Source organism: Bufo bufo, chromosome 2 (genome assembly GCF_905171765.1).
Source record: "Bufo bufo chromosome 2, aBufBuf1.1, whole genome shotgun sequence".
NCBI lineage: Eukaryota > Metazoa > Chordata > Amphibia > Anura > Bufonidae > Bufo > Bufo bufo.
This window is the reverse complement of record NC_053390.1, coordinates 307507665-307529357: the sequence shown is the minus strand read 5'-3', so window position 1 is coordinate 307529357 and position 21693 is coordinate 307507665. Positions and strand designations below refer to the sequence as shown.

At 43.6% G+C, this 21693-nt stretch overlaps 1 protein-coding gene across 2 annotated transcripts in view; it reads right to left on the bottom strand.

Moving 5' to 3' along the window:
- Positions 1-21693, bottom strand: part of AP1G2 (adaptor related protein complex 1 subunit gamma 2) — an 87206-nt gene that overhangs the window by 5132 nt on the left and 60381 nt on the right. For both annotated transcript variants that reach the window (XM_040416885.1, XM_040416886.1), the window contains exons 18-20: positions 9440-9575; positions 3039-3168; positions 2321-2484 (exon numbers count right to left, since the gene is read on the bottom strand). In XM_040416885.1, the coding sequence (XP_040272819.1) occupies positions 2321-2484; positions 3039-3168; positions 9440-9575 (430 nt within the window). The remainder of the gene's footprint in view (positions 1-2320; positions 2485-3038; positions 3169-9439; positions 9576-21693) is intronic.

The window sequence follows — 21693 nt, the reverse complement described above, 5'->3', positions numbered from 1 at the left end:
TCACTACCAAAATGCCCCCAAAATGTACACAGTACCTCAAAGCTGAAGTTATTTGGTTTCTAATGATGTCTTTGACTAATTTGTATGATGGACAAGATCGCAAGAAAACAACTTATATTCCGTTGTTGGCTTTATGCAAATGCAGATCTTGAAATCAAGAAGGCAGTGGCCTTGATGCTTGAAATTAAGCTGGCTTCCCGTTCACTTTTGATTGTTGACCTTTTTTTGCTCCTCCACGAATTGCGTCTGTGCCGTATGATTTCATTTTTGGCGCCTGCGAAGTGAGCCCCACTGTAGTGTACTTGACTTCAGCAGAGCTCACTGCGCAGGCGCTGAAAACAAGATTGTATGGCATAGGCATGAAATCTCCTGAGGAATCGTGCATAATGAAAAAAAAGGACCATCAATCAAACACGAATGGGCAATATTGGGGAGCAGCAAGTTTGACTCCTTTACTTCAAGATTCTCGTTTACGTATAGCCAGCAGCAGAATAAAAGTTGTTTTCCTGTGATCTTGCCCATTGGATGAATTAACCGAATACATAATTAGAAACCAGATGCCTTCAGCTGTTAGGTACTGCGGGCGGTTTAGGGGACATTTTTAGTGGTGACAGGTTCCAAAGTTAACTGTGTACTCATCAATAAATATTACCATTTGCATTGAAGAGATTTAGACTATGCATGTCCAAATAGTGACTTTCTCTGGTATCTCAGCTCAAAGACCAGATTATGCATGTTGGAAAAATTCTGCATATTTAATGTTGAGTGTAATGACCCTTGTTCAATAAAACACAGCCCTCTATAGAGAAGAGCCCACTGTCAAGTTTTCCACATTAGGAGTTAGAAAATAAAAAATGCACCTGTTTCTTGTGCATTATCAAAAATTCTAACTGTGCTGTCCCAGCTATCGCTTTCGACTAGAATTCTTTACTTTATCTAGTTATCTGTTATCGACCATACTTGATGTACTTTGCTGCCATCTAATGGCCATAGTTATAATTCAGTTTTGGTAAGTTATCTATGTTGTAATTCATTATGTTATTCATCTTGCAACATCTCCTCCTCTTCTGTGAACTCGCATCCAGTGTCCCTCAGTCTTTTCCTGTTTGTCAAACATGCATCACAGAGCTGGAGAGAAGATTTTTCTTTGACCTCTATCATCATTTCTCAAGGTACATTCAGTACATAACCTAAAAGCATATCCATTACATCTCCCTTCCTGGAATTCTACATGCAACTGGTGTCACTAGGGGAATGATTATAGCGAGTTCACTTTCTTCCATTGCTTGTACAAGAGATTGTCATTCACACTTATCAGAGAATGCTCTCACGTACATTGGTGGTAGAATAATATCTTTCCAGTAATGCCTAACATCTGGGTACTTATACATGACCCATATGAAATACGCTCTCAGTTTTAAGAGTAAACCTTTAAAGGGGTTATTCCATCTGGACATTTTAGGGGAAATTTATCTTCCCCTTTGCACCTGAAAACTGGTGCTAAAAAGTTGCAAAATATGTTACATACTGCAGTTGTGTAAAGTTTTGCTATTTGTGGGGATTTTAGACCCTTTTCAAGGTAGCAAGAAGTGAGAGGTTGGGGTAGGCAGCAAAAAAAATGGCATAGATTATATAGCAGGAAATCTACACTTCCTCCCTTGCTGGTATAGATCTCTGCTATTACTCATAGACCAGCACAGATGCGCCACAAATATTAAGCGGCGTGTGCCTCTTAATAATTTTGGTGCAGCTGATGCAAGCAATGGAGAGATTAAGAACAGCATATAAAATGTCGCAATTGATAAATCTCCCCCTTATTTAATATGTATAGTATTTGTCACAAATGGCCAACAGGTGCAGGTTCAACCTTTGGGATATGCTGTTATCTCAAAAATGGGAACCCATTGTGCATTGCATTGAATGGAGAGCAGGCTGCGCAGTTGTATGCCATAAATTTCCAGATGGGACATCTCCTCCTTTAAGACCAATGAAATAGATGTCAATGAAAGAATTTCTTTAACTTCATAACCATGTTTTGATCTGCATCGTCTCTATAAATAAATATTGTATTTGCTAGATATTCAGTAGAGAGAGACTGCTTATGTAGAGGAAGGAGTAGATTATGAAACAACTCTGTTCAGGTGCTAAAAGCTTAATAGCATGGAAGATGGTCATGAGATTCCTGAAGATCTGCCATGGAACCCAATCTACATGAGTTATGGAAGGCGAAAATTCCCATTTTCACCCAAAGGTACACAGTAAGCAATAAAATGGTACAGTAAACAGAAACACACAGGTTTCTTTAGTTTTCCAGACCAACCTTGGGCACAGCAGCTTGTAGTTGAAAGTCAGAGACATCACTAGATGAGGAATTTGTGGCACAAGAATTGATGACTAGTAGGGCAGGGCTCGATGGTTGACGCGTGAAGGAGAATTCCACTTGAAATCCATTATTATTATAGACAACAAGTGACGGTAGAGCTGCTGTACAAAGGAAAACTTAAGAGCATTAACACACTGCCATTTACCAAGAAATTGTATTATATATTCCATCAACACTTGCAAAACTGAAAAATATCTGGTGACCTATGCATACAGCATGTCTGGCTTGCATGATCATTTCTAAGCAGCATCAATAAAAAAAAGTATCCTCTTCGAACTGATGAATGGTCTTGATGAATGGTGCACAGTCCACAGTGTGCGCCTTATAGCTGTTCCATTATAAAGCACTTTCATCATAAAGCAGGGAATGTCTATGTCTGTGCTAATCATCTAGTACATTTCTCTCTACAACGAAATACAAACTAGCAGTACATCTGTCAATAGGTTGTGATGGTATTGCAGCTTAAAATGCATGTGTCATCAGAAAATGACCTAATGTTTAAATTATATTAAAGGGGTTATCCAGAAATTTGATTAGCCCCGAGAGTCTGCTGCTGTGCTCAAGAGTGAGCGCCATATTCAAATAGTCAACTTCTGATGTAAATGGGCGGTCGGGAAGGGGTTAAAAGAGTTCTCAAATATATACACTTACATACCTGATTTTGGCATTTCATCTAAAAGATCTAACAAGCTCCCATTGGGTAAATTCTGATTTATGGAAGATACCTCTGAGGTCACTGGTAAGCTATCCGAACTCTCTTCCAACAATCCCAAGAGGTCTGTAACCTGCAGAATAAGTGTGTGAGATATGCATTGCAAGAAAGTCCTGAACTAATGTATATATCCCATATTCTAAAATTCCATACACAATAAGGCTCTATTGACATGTCAGCATTTTGCTTCAGTATTTATAAGCCAAAAACAAAATTAGAACCTGCAGGGAAAAGGTACGTCAAGATTTGTGCCTCTTCTGGTATTGGACCCAATCCTGGTTTTGACTAACACATATTGATGCAACATACTGTCCAAAATACCGTCATGTGAAAGCCGCCTTCCACATACACTACTATATGAAAAATTAAGAAGAAAGCAACAACATATGAACTGAAATTGAGTGCAAGCCATAATCCCTTTTGCCATCCTTTTGATGCACCCATACGTTATAGTGAATGAGGGAGTGTATGGAATAGACTGTTGCACTAAGCCATATCCAGGAGGAACTGGCTGTATAGTAATAGTGATTGCAGCATCTGAGGTTAGGCAGAGGGATGCGGCTCCCTCTGTCTTCCAATCACAGCCCCCGCAGTGAAATATCATGGCTCCAATCGGTTACCATGACAGGCTGGACCCTGCTGAAGGTTCCCAGGCCTGTTGTGGTTATCTGCCTACAAACCTGTGCACGAGGCACAGCTCAGCAGGTAGAGTGTCAGAATCTGATTCACCTTAATAGTTCTCTATTATGTTGAATGGGACAAGGGTTCAAAAAAGTTCAGGTTCTAGCCCCCTAAGGGGGCTAAAAGTTATGTAAAAAATATTAAAAGTTCAAATTACCCCCCTTTCTCAATTTTACATATAAAAAATAAAAAAAAATAAACATAACAGGTATCACCACTTCCGAAAATGGCTGAACTATTAAAATATAAAAATATTTTTTCCTGTGGTGTATGCTGTAATGAAAAAAAAAATAAAAGCACGTGAATTTTTGGTCACCTTATTCCCCCCAAAAAATTGAATAACAATGAACAAAAAGTTGTATGTACCCTAAAAATGGTACCAATAAAAAAAGGTTGTCCCACCCCCCTTTCTCAATGTTACATATAAAAAAAAATAAACATAAAAGGTATTGCCACGTCCAAAAATGGCTGAACTAATAAAATATTTTTACTGTGGTGCATTCTGTAATAAAAAATATTTAAAAAAAGCACAAGATTTTTGGTCACCTTATCCTCCTCCAAAAAATTTAATAACTGATTAAAATGGTAACAATAAAACTAGTTTTTCCCATAGAAAACAAGCCCTCATGCAGCTCTTTATATAGAAATATAAAAAGCTATGGCTGTCAGAAATGGCGATGCAAAGAAAATTTAAATTTTTCAAAGGTTTAAATTTTTTTAGAGTAGTAAAAAAAAAATAAGGACGTCATGTCATTTTTGGTGCAAAGTGAATGTCTCAGAATAAGGACGTCATGTCATTTTTGGCGCACAGTGAATGTCGTAATATCAAAACCCCAAAAACACCAGAATTGTGGTGTTTTTTCAATTTCACCCCACAAAGAATTTTTTTCCTGTTTTCCAATACAAGACCTGGTAAATTAATGTGTAATAAAATATGATTTATTCCGCGAAAAATAAACCCTCATATGGGTATATGAATGGAAAATTTAAAAAGTTATGGCTATTGAAACGTGGGGAGGAAAAAACAAAAATGCAAAAATGAAAATGGGCTGGTATTTACAGGATTAAGACCCCAAATACACAGTAATTTTCTGGACTTTTTATATTGATGGCCTATCCATAGGATAGACCACCATTATTCGATTGTCAGAGGGTCCTACTCCGTTCAGGTGTAGCTCCAGTGCTGGAACTACACAGCTCCATCGACTGTGTAGTGGACGGAGCTGGTTACTGTAGAACTGCTCCTAGTTACCAGCTCCATCACTACACAGTGGCTGGAGCAGTATAGTTCCAGGGCTACTCCTGAATAGTTGATTAGGGTGGGGTCAGACCCCTGTTGATCTGATATTAATGGACGATACTGAGAATACGACAAAAAAAAACATTAGAAAACCCCTTTAATGCTTTTTTCACACAAATGTTTTGTGGCGTTTTTGGAGAGCTTGTGAACATCTCCATGAATTTTGTGCATTTTTTAAAAAAAAAATTTTTGCATGGCTTTTTTTCTGTGCACACATTTTTTTTTAATGGGAAAAGGCATGCTACATTTTTTTGTGTGAATATGTCTGAATCTATTAGATGTGGAAATACAGCATACTGTATGTGACACAGTTCAGCATATAATGGAACATCTTATTGTTTGCTAAGAAGAAATGTTATGTTAATGAGTTTTCCAGGACTTAAATACTGATGACCTATCCTCTGACCTTCTCTTAGCTTTTACACGTTCATCTTTCACATGGCCTAGGTGCAGCTCAGCACTTTGAAGTGAATGGGGCTGAGCTGCGATACCAAACACTGCCACTATACAGGTTCTTCTCAAAAAATTAGCATATTGTGATAAAGTTCATTATTTTCTGTAATGTACTGATAAACATTAGACTTTCATATACAGTTGCAAGAAAAAGTATGTGAACCCTTTGGAATTATATGGATTTATGCACAAATTGGTAATAAAATGTGATCTGATCTTCATCTAAGTCACAACAATAGACAATCACAGTCTGCTTAAACTAATAACACTCGAAGAATTAAATGTTACCATGTTTTTATTGAACACACCATGTAAACATTTACAGTGCAGGTGGAAAAAGTATGTGAACCCTTAGACTAATGACATCTCCAAGAGATAATTGGAGTAAGGTGTCAGCCAACTGGAGTCCAATCAATGAGATGAGATTGGAGGTGTTGGTTACAGCTGCCCTGCCCTATAAAAAACACACACCAGTTCTGGGTTTGCTTTTCACAAGAAGCATTGCCTGATGTGAATGATGCCTCGCACAAAAAAGCTCTCAGAAGACCTACGATTAAGAATTGTTGACTTGCATAAAGCTGGAAAGGGTTATAAAAGTATCTCCAAAAGCCTTGCTGCTCACCAGTCCACAGTAAGACAAATTGTCTATAAATGGAGAAAGTTCAGCACTGCTGCTACTCTCCCTAGGAGTGGCCATCCTGTAAAGATGACTGCAAGAGCACAGCGCAGACTGCTCAATGAGGTGAAGAAGAATCCTAGAGTGTCAGCTAAAGACTTACAAAAGTCTCTGGCATATGCGAACATCCCTGTTAGCGAATCTACGATACGTAAAACACTAAACAAGAATGGATTTCATGGGAGGATACCACAGAGGAAGCCACTGCTGTCCAAAAAAAATATTGCTGCACGTTTACAGTTTGCACAAGAGCACCTGGATGTTCCACAGCAGTACTGGCAAAATATTCTGTGGACAGATGAAACCAAAGTTGAGTTGTTTGGAAGAAACACACAACACCATGTGTGGAGAAAAAGAGACAAAGCACACCAAGATCAAAACCTCATCCCAACTGTGAAGTATGGTGGTGGGGGCATCATGGTTTGGGGCTGCTTTGCTGCGTCAGGGCCTGGACGGATTGCTATCATCAAAGGAAAAATGAATTCCCAAGTTTATCAAGACATTTTGCAGGAGAACTTAAGGCCATCTGTTCACCAGCTGAAGCTCAACAGAAGATGGGTGTTGAAACAGGACAACGACCCAAAGCATTAAAGTAAATCAACAACAGAATGGCTTAAACAGAAGAAAATACGCCTTCTGGAGTGGCCCAGTCAGAGTCCTGACCTCAACCCGATTGAGATGCTGCGGCATGACCTCAAGAAAGCGATTCACACCAGACATCCCAAGAATATTGCTGGACTGAAACAGTTCTGTAAAGAGGAATGGTCAAGAATTACTCCTGACCGTTGTGCACGTCTGATCTGCAACTACAGGAAACGCTTGGTTGAAGTTATTGCTGAGAAAGGAGGTTCAACCAGTTATTAAATCCAAGGGTTCACATACTTTTTCCACCGGCACTGTGAATGTTTACATGCTGTGTTCAATAAAAACATGGTAACATTTAATTCTTTGTGTGTTATTAGTTTAAGCAGACTGTGATTGTCTATTGTTGTGACTTAGATGAAGATCAGATCACAATTTATGTCCAATTTGTGCAGAAATCCACATCATTCCAAAGGGTTCACATACTTTTTCTTGCAACTGTATTTTAGATTCATTACACACAACTGAAGTAGTTCAAGCCTTTTCTTGTTTTAATATTGATGATTTTGGCATACAGCTCATGAAAACCCCAAATTCCTATCTCAAAAAATTAGCATATCATGAAAAGGTTCTCTAAACGAGCTATTAACCTAATCATCTGAATCAACTAATGAACTCTAAACACCTGCAAAAGATTCCTGAGGCTTTTAAAAACTCCCAGCCTGGTTCATTACTCAAAACCGCAATCATGGGTAAGACTGCCGACCTGACTGCTGTCCAGAAGGCCATCATTGACACCCTCAAGCAAGAGGTTAAGACACAGAAAGAAATTTCTGAACGAATAGGCTGTTCCCAGAGTGCTGTATCAAGGCACCTCAGTGGGAAGTCTGTGGGAAGGAAAAAGTGTGGCAGAAAACGCTGCACAACGAGAAGAGGTGACCGGACCCTGAGGAAGATTGTGGAGAAGGACCGATTCCAGACCTTGGGGGACCTGCGGAAGCAGTGGACTGAGTCTGGAGTAGAAACATCCAGAGCCACCGTGTACAGGCGTGTGCAGGAAATGGGCTACAGGTGCCGCATTCCCCAGGTCAAGCCACTTTTGAACCAGAAACAGCGGCAGAAGCGCCTGACCTGGGCTACAGAGAAGCAGCACTGGACTGTTGCTCAGTGGTCCAAAGTACTTTTTTCGGATGAAAGCAAATTTTGCATGTCATTCGGAAATCAAGGTGCCAGAGTCTGGAGGAAGACTGGGGAGAGGGAAATGCCAAAATGCCTGAAGTCCAGTGTCAAGTACCCACAGTCAGTGATGGTCTGGGGTGCCATGTCAGCTGCTGGTGTTGGTCCACTGTGTTTTATCAAGGGCAGAGTCAATGCAGCTAGCTATCAGGAGATTTTGGAGCACTTCATGTTTCCATCTGCTGAAAAGCTTTATGGAGATGAAGATTTCATTTTTCAGCACGACCTGGCACCTGCTCACAGTGCCAAAACCACTGGTAAATGGTTTACTGACCATGGTATTACTGTGCTCAATTGACCTGCCAACTCTCCTGACCTGAACCCCATAGAGAATCTGTGGGATATTGGGAAGAGAAAGTTGAGAGACGCAAGACCCAACACTCTGGATGAGCTTAAGGCCGCTATCGAAGCATCCTGGGCCTCCATAACACCTCAGCAGTGCCACAGGCTGATTGCCTCCATGCCACGCCGCATTGAAGCAGTCATTTCTGCAAAAGGATTCCCGACCAAGTATTGAGTGCATAACTGAACTTAATTATTTGAAGGTTGACTTTTTTTGTATTAAAAACACTTTTCTTTTATTGGTCGGATGAAATATGCTAAATTTTTTTAGATAGGAATTTTGGGTTTTCATGAGCTGTATGCCAAAATCATCAATATTAAAACAAGAAAAGGCTTGAACTACTTCAGTTGTGTGTAATGAATCTAAAATATATGAAAGTCTAATGTTTATCAGTACATTACAGAAAACAATGAACTTTATCACAATATGCTAATTTTTTGAGAAGAACCTGTACAATGTACAGCGCTCTGCTTGGTGAGGGGGGAGAAGGTTGCGGCGCTCACAGGACCGCTGGTACCTTCTCAAACAGCTGATCGTGCGGGTCCTGGGTGTCGGGATAGGTCATCAGTATTTAAAGGGGTTTTCCGGTTGGTACAAGTTATTCCTTATCCACAGGAGATGTGCAACCGGCCTCTCCAGTCATTTTAGGTAAACTGCAAGGGGGTTGCAGTTGGTATAGGGCCCCTGTTCTCGTGATCAGTGGGGGTCCCAATGGTAGGACCCCCACTAATCTTAAAGTTATCCTCTCTCCTGTGGACAGGAGAATACCCTTCAATTATTGGAAAACCCTTTTAAAGGAGTTGTCCAGTCCTCACTAAGTGATAGCCTTTAAATATCTTTGTTGCAATACAATTGCAACTTTCCTAGAATGGTGAGCTAATAGACCACAGCATAATAGGACAGTTGGCCCAATTCAAACTACTGACAATGATATAAAGACTGTAGCATAATCAGATGCCATTGCTCATTGGGTTCCTCCCAGCTTTGTAGTCTGTACTGGACATGCTATAGTATGTGTATTTATATAGCAAACCAGCAGTCCCAGGGCTGAAACTGACCCCAAGTCTACTCACATAACTAACTGGCTGGCTTGAGGAGGGGATACTTTTTGGTTGGTTCTCACTTTCTTCTTTGATTTCTTCAATGCAGGCTTCAGTTTCTGCTAAAGTAGATTTTTCTGGCACTGGCATCTTCTCCAGAATAGCTGGCCTGCATGGAGACAGAAGGCACAATCAATTTATGTTTGCTATCCCCATGAGTATGAATGTACCACCTTTTTTCATTTAGAGTACGGCCACATGGTCAGGTTTCCTGATGCAGTTTTGGAAGCTAAAATCAGGAGTGAATCATAACAGAAGAGAAAGTATAAAGAACAGATACAACTTCTCTTTTTTGAATTTACTTCTGTTTTTTGCTTCTAAAACTGCATCAGGAAACCTGACCGTGTGGCTATACCCTTAGGGTCCATTCACACGTCCGTAACATGTTTTGCGGATCCGCAAAACACTGACACGGCAATGTGAGTTCCGCATTTTGCGGACCGCACATCGCCGGCACTAATAGAATATGCCTATTCTTGTCCGCAATTTTTTTCGGGAACAGAAGTGCGGACCCGGAAGTGCGGGTCTGCATTTCCGGAGCCGGGCCCTATAGAAATGAATGGGTCCGCAATTCCGTTCCGCAAAATGCGTAACGAAATTGCGGACGTGTGAATGGGGCCTTAGAGTTAAATTATGCTACTAATTTGTACAGTCATGTGAAATGTTGTTTGTACATGTATTCTCTATATGGGACGTCAACATTGAAAAACTGTTAAGGTTGTCATTTCAAACAGTGCTTCTGAGGATGCTGGGCAGGGGCGTGCACACATAGGGCTCAAAGGGGGCTTGAGCCCCTGCCCCTTTAATGCCCTTTTTTTTCCCACTTGTGCGAGTGCCGGGTACCCGGCCAGCCTGCGTGTGCCGGGCCGGGCCTGTGCGGCGCATCCACGCAGCAGTGTTCAGCACTGCAGTCAGGGTCACTAGTCACGTGGGGCGGCACAAAGGGAGTCTGTCTGGAGCTGAGCTGACTGTGACTGCGACTGCTCACCGGTCTGTGAGTGAGCTTGTGTCGTGCGGTGCTCGTCTGTGACCTGTGAGTGCCACTGCCACTGTGCCATCATGGAGGGGTTCGGGGGAGAAATGTACAGGGAGGGGGGTAAGATGTGCTGCTGCCAGGCCCATGGAGGGGGAGAAATTTGCCATGGGGGGGGGGGGTAAGATGTGCTGCTGCGCTGCCAGGCCCATGGAGGGGGAGAAATGTGCTGCTGCCAGGCCCTATGGAGGGTGAGAAATGTGCCATGGAGAGGGGTAAGATGTGCTGCTGCGCTGCAAGGCCCATGGAGCGGGAGAAATGTGCCATGGGGGGGGGTAAGATGTGCTGCTGCGCTGCCAGGTCCATAGAGGGGGAGAAATGTGCCATGGGGGGGGGGGGTAAGATGTGCTACTGCCAGGCCCATGGAGGGGGAGAAATGTGCCATGGGGGGGGGGGTAAGATGTCCTGCTGCGCTGCCAGGCCCATAGAGGGGAAGAAATGTGCCTTTGGGGGGGGGGGGTAAGATGTGCTGCTACCAGGCCCATGGAGGGGGAAAAATGTGACATGGGGGGTAAGATGTGCTGCTGCGCTGCCAGGCCCATGGAGGGGGAGAAATATGCCATTGGGGGGGGGTAAGATGTGCTGCTGCCAGGCCCATGGAGGGGGAGAAATGTGCCATGGGGGGGGGGTAAGATGTCCTGCTGCGCTGCCAGGCCCATAGAGGGGAAGAAATGTGCCTTTGGGGGAGGGGGGGTAAGATGTGCTGCTACCAGGCCCATGGAGGGGGAAAAATGTGACATGGGGGGGGTAAGATGTGCTGCTGCGCTGCCAGGCCCATGGAGGGGGAGAAATGTGCTATTGGGGTGCTAAGATGTGCTGCTGCCAGGCCCATGGAGGGGGAGAAATGTGCCATGGGGGGGGGGGGGTAAGATGTCCTGCTGCGCTGCCAGGCCCATAGAGGGGAAGAAATGTGCCTTTGGGGGGGGGTAAGATGTGCTGCTACCAGGCCCATGGAGGGGGAAAAATGTGACATGGGGGGGTAAGATGTGCTGCTGCGCTGCCAGGCCCATGGAGGGGGAGAAATGTGCCATTGGGGGGGTAAGATGTGCTGCTGCCAGGCCCATGGAGGGGGAGAAATGTGCCATGGGGGGGGGTAAGATGTCCTGCTGCGCTGCCAGGCCCATAGAGGGGAAGAAATGTGCCTTTGGGGGGGGGGGGGGTAAGATGTGCTGCTACCAGGCCCATGGAGGGGGAAAAATGTGACATGGGGGGGGTAAGATGTGCTGCTGCGCTGCCAGGCCCATGGAGGGGGAGAAATGTGCCATTGGGGGGGTAAGATGTGCTGCTGCCAGGCCCATGGAGGGGGAGGGGGGCAAAGATGTGCTGCTGCGCTGCCAGGCCCATGGAGGGGGAGAAATGTGCCATGGGGGGAGGTAAGATGTGCTGCTGCCATGGAGGGGGGGGGGAAGAAATGTGACACGAAGGGGGTGATGTAAAAAGGAGGGGGTGGGGGCGTGGCCAGCAGCCGGCATGAGTGGACGCATTTAGCTGAGCTCTGGAGCTGAGGCCCTGACTTCACCATCATCCTGAACCTACCGATTGCAAACATTTCGTCCGCAGGGGGTAGAGGATCGGTAAGACCCCGAGGACCGAGAATGTCCAAAAATAAATCGCTGTTGGCGGCTGAAAAGCTCAGTGAGTACGCCTGCTCTGATAGCCAAGATGGCGCTGCCTCAGGAGCACACTCGCTCACACAGGATGTAACTAGAAGCTCACCTAGCCCTGATGGGGATCCCACCAAGGAGCCTGAACGCTCACTAAAACAGGTCACCAAACAGCTCCTACAAGCCATAGCTGTGTGTCGTTCGTCTTTATCTGGAAAATTTGAGGAGGTGAAGGTGGATATTGGGTTACTGAGGTACGACATGCAAAATATGCGGGAACGGATTAAGGATCGGATCTCTGTCATGGAGGACCGCACAGCTCCTATACCCGCGCAAATAGCGGAGTTGGAAAAAAAGGTGGAATTCTGGCAGCAAAAATGCGACGATTTTGAAAACAGAACACGCCGCAATAATTCACGTATTATAGGAATGCCAGAAAGAGTGGAGGGCAATAACCCGAATGTGTTTGTAACCACGTGGCTGCAGTACACTTTCCCGGACGCCATTTTCTCCTCTACTAATGTAACACCCCAGAGTTGTGTTACTATACATCTCTACCCTGCTACTATCTGTTAAGAGCCTTTACATTTGTCATCTGATATGATTTTGCTCATGTCTTCACAACTGTGCATTTAAAACTATTTTAAATGTAAATTTCCTTGTAATTTTCCGGGTTGACCAGCAGGTGGCAGCAATGCGTTGGTAAGGTATTAGTTTGAGTTTAGTATATTTAAGCTCTGTGGAGGTTTGGACTCTTCCCACATCCTGCAGTATGGGAAGGGAAGGAAGTTAGAGGCAGTGTGCCAGCCACCCCTGTTGGGGAAGGCTGTGTGATAGAGTTCAGGAATCCCCCTGCATAGGGAAGAAAGCCAGGATGTTGTCTCGGCTGAGACATTGATCATATTCCCAGTCTGAGCCCTGCAGCCTCAGCTGGATGACAAGAAAGCAGAAAACCTCCAGAGTTCCAGGACGAAAGCATTCCCTGAGAATATATCTGAGAGTCAAGTCCAGAGACCTAGGAGAAGCCATATTCCTCCCCAGCTAGTCTGTCCCCCACAAAGCAGAAGATATAGAGAAGCGCAGAAGATAAATACCTGCCACAGTTACAGAGCTACTAAGCAGATGTCTTATCCTGCAAGCTCCAGATTTATAGTGCGGAAGACTTATTCCTGCCAACCATTGCCAAAACCTGCTGGGACCAAATACCAAAGCTGTATTCTGTTTGGATTCAAGTTACCTTCAGTAAAGAAAAGTTTGAACTTCATCTAAAGGTCTGGACATCATTTCTGCTGCAAAATTCCTCTATTACTCCTACTATCACTACACTCAAATTTATTGCAAGTGAGCCAGGAGTCCAGCCGTACCCAGGTCGGAGACACCGTTGACACAATTATCACCACCTATAGAGACATTATAGGCCATTACACCATTCTGGCATTCCTAACCTGGGACGTGCATTATAACACTTTGGGAGGGCCCTGTGATATTACCCTGCGCACGCTGCAATTGGTGTCACAAACAAACTACAAACTATTATCCACCCATATCCTGACCCATTGCATAAGTGGCGTCAGCGTATACCCGTTCCTGGTCATTGCACTTTTATCGTTGAAAGGGCTCACCGTGTGCCAGCCAAGCCATTACCACCGGGAGCGCCCCCAAGACCCCTGTTAGCCTGTCTACTTAATTCTGCTGACAGAGACCTTATACTTCTGCTAGCTCGACGCAAGCAAGAACTGCGTTTTGAAAATACCACGATCATGCTCTTTCCAGATTTCTCTGCGGAGCTGCAAAAACGTAGAGCAACTTTTACAGCGTTTAAAAGACGGCTTAAGAAACTAAATCTACCATATTCAATGGCATATCCAGCCAGGCTACAAGTCGTGGAAGGAGAGATCAGCAAGTTCTAAAACACGCCGATGGAGGTCACCCACTGGTTGGACGGCAAAGCTAGACCAACAAGAGCACCGAGATGAGATGTCCTTCTAAAATAGCCCTATTACCATCTTTACTATAAGAAGACACAGCGGGTTTTGGGTTTCAGTGTGAGGTATTCCACTTCTATACTTCTTCCTCTATTATTCTGTTCATCCCTCGTCATAAATACCTGCCCTCCTTATCTCCTTCTTAATACCTGCTGTCTTTTTCTTTACATTTGTCCCTCCAGTCTTAATTCCTCACTTGAGATGCCCCTCATAGGGACTGGATGTGGCCGAGAGCCAAATAGACTTATAGATCTTTGGGATTCACAGGTCATGGACTACATGTCACAAGGAACTTTCTCCTCGGAGATTGGCTATTGATACATCTACCTATGACATCATTTTCTATGAGCATTGCTGTAAGTTGAAGTTGGGGCCCATGTTTCCAATGTTGTAACACAGTTTCTTTAAGTGCAACTGGCAAACTCTGCCATTAGCACACCCCGTGAGATTACTGCCACGGAAGTTCTGATGGATTTATCCTAACTACCAGGGTATCTAGGTTAGTTCTTTGAGTCTTATACTTGAACAATAGATACTATTCGGTATGTTTTTGATTAACAGTTAGGGTTTTCTTTATTTTTTTCTCGTTATGCACCATTATTCTATACAGGGGCAGGTCAGGTACGGCATATATACCATGTTATGTATCGGTGAAACTCTGGATACTGCAACGAGTAGGGCAGGGAGGAGGCATATTGATTCTTATGATAATCTGAAATGGTGGATATACGTATAATGTCTTGGAACATTAGGGGGCTAGGGAGTGCCAGGAAACGTACTATGGTATTTTCTGTGGTCAGACAATTTAACCCCCATATCTTGTGCCTGCAGGAGACACACCTAACCCCGGACCTCACTAAAAGAACCCACAAACCCTGGGTACAGTGGGCACAACATTCCTGTAATACCAATTTATCAAGAAGTGTCTCTCTGCTGGTGCATAGATCCTTAAGATGGGAGGTTGAGACGTTACAGATCGACCCTGAAGGGCGGTTTGTTTTTGTTACTGCAAACATTAACTGTACTCTATATGTGATTATGGGCATATATATACCCCCACCTTCTTCTCTACATGTGATGTACCAGGCGATGAACTTCGCTGCATCATATCCATTGGCTAGGGTACTGCGATCACAGAAAATGCCGGCAGCTGAGCTGCCCGCACTAAACTTTCTCCCTCTTCTCATGTAAGAGACGAGGGAGAAAGTCTCCGGTGCAGCGATCGGGTCCCCCAGAGCTCCTGGCCCTAAGCTGGGTCCCGATCCTCACTCCCCAACCCCCCTTACCCTCAAGAAAGATGGCGGCGGCGGCCCGGAGCATGCGCAGACTGAAAGCCGGCCGCCGCCGCTCACCGCTGCTCTCAGTAAGGTCTCTCTCCTCAGGAGAGGAGAGAGAAGTTCAAATTATGCCCCCGATCGGGTCCCCAGATGTGTTAAATAAAGTTATTAGGGCGCTCCCCCCCCCCACATCTAATAAAAATAAATAAAAATAATGGCGCAGACATGCGCACTGGTTACTGTGCTGAAGATCTGCCTTGAGCACAGTAACCATCAGGGACCAATAATAATGTGCTCTGTAGGAAAAATATGTCTTTAAATGAATACTTTTGTGTAAAAAAATGAAAATTTTTTTTTTTCACCTTCTTAGCATTAATTTTTTTTTAAAACTAGTGGGTCAAAAAACTCATTACACCCATAGATAAATACGTTAAGGGGCCTAGTTTTTAAAATGGGTTCACTTTTGGGGGGTTCTATTATTCTGATACTTATAAGCTTCTGCAAACTTGGCTTGTTGTAGGAAAAAATATGTACAGTACTTCAAAAATTTTAAAATTTATGTTAAAATGTTGTCTCCTAAAAAAATTTAAAAAAAGTAAAAAATGCGTAAGTGCAGCCAAAATAAAGTAAAGATGTGAAAATATATTTCTGATAAAAATATTGAATAGTATTTTTATGTATGTATGTGAAATATTGCAGTTGAAAATAGGAAAATGTGGCAATTTTTACAAATTTTCATAAATTTTCACTTTTTTAATAAAGATACGCATATTTTATCGGAAGAATTTTACCACCTAAGTAAAGTACAATATGTGACGAGAAAACAATGTCAGAATTACTTTGATGTGCAAAACCGTTACAAAGTTATTCTAAGCTAAAATAACATGTCAGATTTCCAAAATTTGGCTTGGTCATTAAGGCCCAAACAGGCTTGGTCACTAAGGGGTTAATCAAGTTAATTATATTACCTAAATGCTTATACGTTCTAGAACATGCATCCTATATAGTACCCTAGACCTAGGCAATATTTAAACAGTTCACCTCAATAATGTCTCCGTTTATATGGGGAACTAATAGACCTAAATTGTCCATAATAAACCTATGTCGTCCTAGGGGAGAGGGGGGAATGTCTCTGCCTGATTTTCACTTATATTATTTAGCGGGGCAGTTGCAACACCTGAGAACATGGGTGTCTCACACCGAACAATTAACTAATTCAGAGGCTCACTTGGCCACGTACCTAAACCTCAAATCCTTGTGGCCGGTATTGGAGAAGCCTCGGCTATTTTCACGAATGTTTTTGCCGATACACAAATTAGTGATACAGGTATGGGAGGCTTGCAAGAGGTTATATACACGTCAGGGAAGTATGGCTGAGACTCCCTTATGGGATAACCTTATGTTCCCTTCTTTGCTGTCTCTACCGGGGAGTCAATTATGGAAAGAACACGGTATCCGCACTCTAGGGGATGTCTACAGTGTCCATGTTTTTAACACTTTTGACTTTTTGAGTAATAAACATGATTTACCCAGAACAACATTCTACAGGTACTTACAATTGAGGCACCTACTCTGGTTTCTCCTGCTATAAACAATAAGTTTATACAACTGTGTATTGTACATTAATGCTATTTAACTCCTTCGCGGCTATGTAGGATGGGCAGGATAACTCATTTGAGATGTCTTAGATGCGCTGAGGATGGGGCCAACTTCTGGCATATCATATGGGCCTGCACATTTATACAAGCATTTTGGAAAGAAATTACAGATTTCTTGTCGGACTTATTAAATCTTCCCTATGATGTGTATATTTGGTATTATGGATGAGGCTACTTACACACATCATACCAGGATATTTTTTAGAGAAGTTTTATTTTTGGCACGGAAAGCTATAGCGATTAGGTGGATGGGAGACAGAAATCCCACAGTGAGTCAATGGAGGGCATTGGTGAACACTATAATTCCATATGAAAACAGTCTTCAAAAACCGGGGATGTTCCCCCAAGTTCCTGAAAGTCTGGGAATCGTGGTGCTCTTCTCCACAAACTTTGTATTCAGCTCATATGTTCACTGATGTCCTTACTGCTTCATCTAGATAAAAACCTATATTATTTGTAGTATATGTGCGCTGATGTATATTACCAGCTCTATGTATGAGAATGTAAAGATATGGTGCTGTGCAAGTTTTTAGAATGCTTTTTCATCTGTACAGATGTTCTGTATATTCTAGCAATTTGTTCAATAAAATTAAAAAAAAAGGAAGGGATGATGTGACATGGATGGAGGGGCAGTAATCTCACATTAAGGCAGGGGGGCATCATTGGGGGTCACCTTTTACTGGCACATTATTAGGTGGTACTATAGTGGCACTTCTTGCCGACACATTATTGGTGGGCATTATAGGGGCATCTACTGAGGACACAAAGAAGGGGTATTTTATATGGAGGGCTCTGTACATTGACATTTTATACTGGGACACATGGTGGGTACTATGAGGAAAGGGGGAGAGGAGTACTATGGGGTCATCTCCGAGGGGCACTAAGAAGGGGTATTTTATGCTTGCAAATTATAGGGGACACTGAGGGTATCTACTAGGGCACTATATAGGGGCATTTTTTACTGGTAAATTATGGGGGCACAATATAGGGGTATTTTATACTGGCACATTATGGGAGACACTATGGGAACATTAGCTCAACTGGGGGCATTACAAGGGGGTATTTTTTGCACTGCCTATTATAAAGAGAATTATTACTACTGGGGGGGGGGTATTATGGTGGGCTTTATTACTCCCCCCATGGTATGACCCCCTAGTAGCAGCACCAGCCTCTCTCTGCTCTGCTATCCCTCTGCCCTGCTATCCCTCTGCCCCTTCTCCAAATCCTTATTATGAAATCTTTCTCTTTAGGATAAAACACAACATCAGCTCCACCGAGCCCCCCGGCCAAAATGTTGAAGTGGTGTCTGAGATCCCCAAGGGCCAAGCCAAGTAATTGTAAGTTTTCATGTGAAATATGTTTGTTATACACATATAGCCTACACTGTGCCACACAATATACAGTATACCTCTACACTGTGTAGTCTGTTCTATAAGCACCACATTATTTTCTGTCCCCCACCACAAAACAATACAGTATCAAAAAATTCATGGAAAACAAGGTAGTACTTTTAGAAAAGTAAGCTTCGTGGTACAAACATTTTTAGAAATTATGACAAGTGACCTTTTTTTTTAACTTAAGCCCCTGTCCTTCAAAATGTCTGTGCACGTCACTGATGCTGGGAATATTCTAGTGTTGGCTATCGTTTCCTAAAAACTTATATTTGCATGTGAAGGGCTTGTGCTCACTGGCTGACTCCACAGGGGAGGATTGGCCATAGTCCTTACAGGGAAATTTCCCGGTGGGCCGATGCCCAGAGGGCCAACCAAGCCCTCTGCTCTGCCACTGGCCCGGTACATAATGAGCTCTTATCGGTAATTAACAGTGTGAGAGTCAGGTACTCATGTACCCAGCCAGCGACAGCACATGCCCTCCTGAATTCAACTGCTCTGGCCCAAATCTCACCTACTAAGCCCCCTTCTCCATATCCTAATCAGAGACAACTGGAGGAGGAGGACAGGAAATAGCAGCTATTGGTGGCCACTAGTGTTGATCGAGCATGCTCGGCCGAACACCAGTTCAGCTTGAGCATCGCGATGCTCGGCAAATCGCGGTGTTCGGCCGAATACCGCGTGTGCTCGAGCGCGATGCTAGAGTCTCCTCCTCGCATGTTTGTTGGCTGCTACGCAGCCAATAAACATGTGGGTAAGTACTGCCACTCACTGTAATGCCGTAGCCATGTTGGTTACTAGCATTACAGTGATTGGCTGGCCAGAACGCGTCATCGGGTGCTATAAAGCACCCGATGACACGTGGTTCGGCTCAGTCTTAGTCAGGGAGAGCTGAACTGTAGAAGGGACAGATAGTGTAGGGAATTGAATTTCATTGTTGTGTCTGGCAGCAATATATATTTTTAGCGCAACCTTGCCTAAATTGCGTGCAATTGTAGAGACCCAAAAGTCCTTTTATAGACTATTGTTGTATCTGGCAGCAATATATATTTTTAGCGCAATCTGCGATAAATAGCTTGCAATTGTTTGGCCGCTGCAGATAGCGACATTATCTGCGCTAAATCTCCTGTGTAACGTGTGTGCAGCCTAAAAAATATCTGTGACATCCAGTGTACTTTTTCCGTAGACGGTGTCCGCTGCAGACAGTTACATTACCTGCGCTACATCTCCTGTATAACATTTGCGCATCCTACAAATATCTGTGACATCCAGTGTACTTTTTCCATAGACGCTGTGGACAGCGACATTATCTGTGCTACATCTCCTGTTTAACATGTGTGCATACTAAAAATAGCTGTGACATCCAGTGTACTTTTTCCGTAGACGCTGCGGACAGCGAAAATATCAGCGCTATATCTCCTGTTTAACGTGTGCGCGTACTAAAAATATCTCTAACATCCAGTGTACTTTTTCTGTAGATGGTGTCCGCTGCGGACAGTTACAATACCTACACTACATCTCCTGTATAATGTTTGCGCATCCTAAAAATATCTGTGACATCCAGTGTACTTTTTCCGTAGACGCTGCGGACAGTGACATTACCTGCGCTACATCTCCTGTATAATTTTTCCGCATCCCAAATATCTGTGACATTGACTGTAATTTTTTTCTTAGCCGCACGTGTCAGCAGCGACATTACCTGCACTACATCTTCTGTATAACGTTAGCCGCTAGTGACAGCAGCGACATTACCTGCGCTACATCTCCTGTATAACGTCAGCCGCTGGTGACAGCAGCGACATTACCTGCGCTACATCTCCTGTATAACGTTAGCCGCTGGTGACAGCAGGGACATTATCTGCGCTACATCTCCTGTATAATATTAGCCGCTGGTGACAGCAGCGACATTACCTGCGCTACATCTCCTGTATAACGTTAGCCGCTGGTGACAGCAGGGATATTACCTGCGCTACATCTCCTGTATAATGTTAGACGCTGGTGACAGCAGGGACATTACCTGCGCTACATCTCCTGTATAACATTAGCCGCTGGTGACAGCAGCGACATTACCTGCGCTACATCTCCTGTATAACATTAGCCGCTGGTGACAGCAGCGACATTACCTGCGCTACATCTCCTGTATAACGTTAGCCGCTGGTGACAGCAGCGACATTACCTGCGCTACATCTCCTGTATAGCATTAGCCGCTGGTGACAGCAGTGACATTACCTGCTCTACATCTCCTGTATAACGTTAGCCGCTGGTGACAGCAGCGACATTACCTGCGCTACATCTCTTGTATAACGTTAGCCGCTGGTGACAGCAGCGACGTTACCTGCGCTACATCTTCTGTATAACGTTTGCGCATTCCAAATAGCTGTGACATTCCCTGTAATTTTTTATTAGCCACTGGTGACAGCGACATTACCTGCGCTACATCTCCTGTATAACGGCAGAAACAAAGAAAGCGGAGCTCATTGTACCAAAAAAATATATAATTTATTGAGACATGATAAAATGACATAGGTAAAACACATGAATAAATGATGCCATAGACATGGTTAGGAGCGGAGGACAGAAAACGAGACACCACCCTGGGAGCAAGAGCACACGGATCTAAAAGACATGGTACAAAAAGAGTGTAAGGCACATGAACATCAATGTGGAGTCAATGCTCAAATCCATGTGCAAGATACAAAAATAAAGTACCAGGTGGGCCACCTGTCTGACGCATGAACACCTCTGTATAAATAATCGTTGGTGTGCAGACAGCCAGTATGTTATGAAATTATTGTGCTGCAGACCAATGAAATGTAAAGATGGATAACAATAATAAAAGTAACCAGAGGGAAACAGCGGGAGACAGGAACTCACCAGAGAAAAGAACCGTGTGCCAGAACGACCAGGGTGGCGCTACCCCAACGCGCGTTTCGGCGTACCTTCGTACCGTTATCCATCTTTACATTTCATTGGTCTGCAGCACAATAATTTCATAACATACTGGCTGTCTGCACACCAACGATTATTTATACAGAGGTGTTCATGCGTCAGACAGGTGGCCCACCTGGTACTTTATTTTTGTATCTTGCACATGGATTTGAGCATTGACTCCACATTGATGTTCATGTGCCTTACACTCTTTTTGTACCATGTCTTTTAGATCCGTGTGCTCTTGCTCCCAGGGTGGTGTCTCGTTTTCTGTCCTCCGCTCCTAACCATGTCTATGGCATCATTTATTCATGTGTTTTACCTATGTCATTTTATCATGTCTCAATAAAT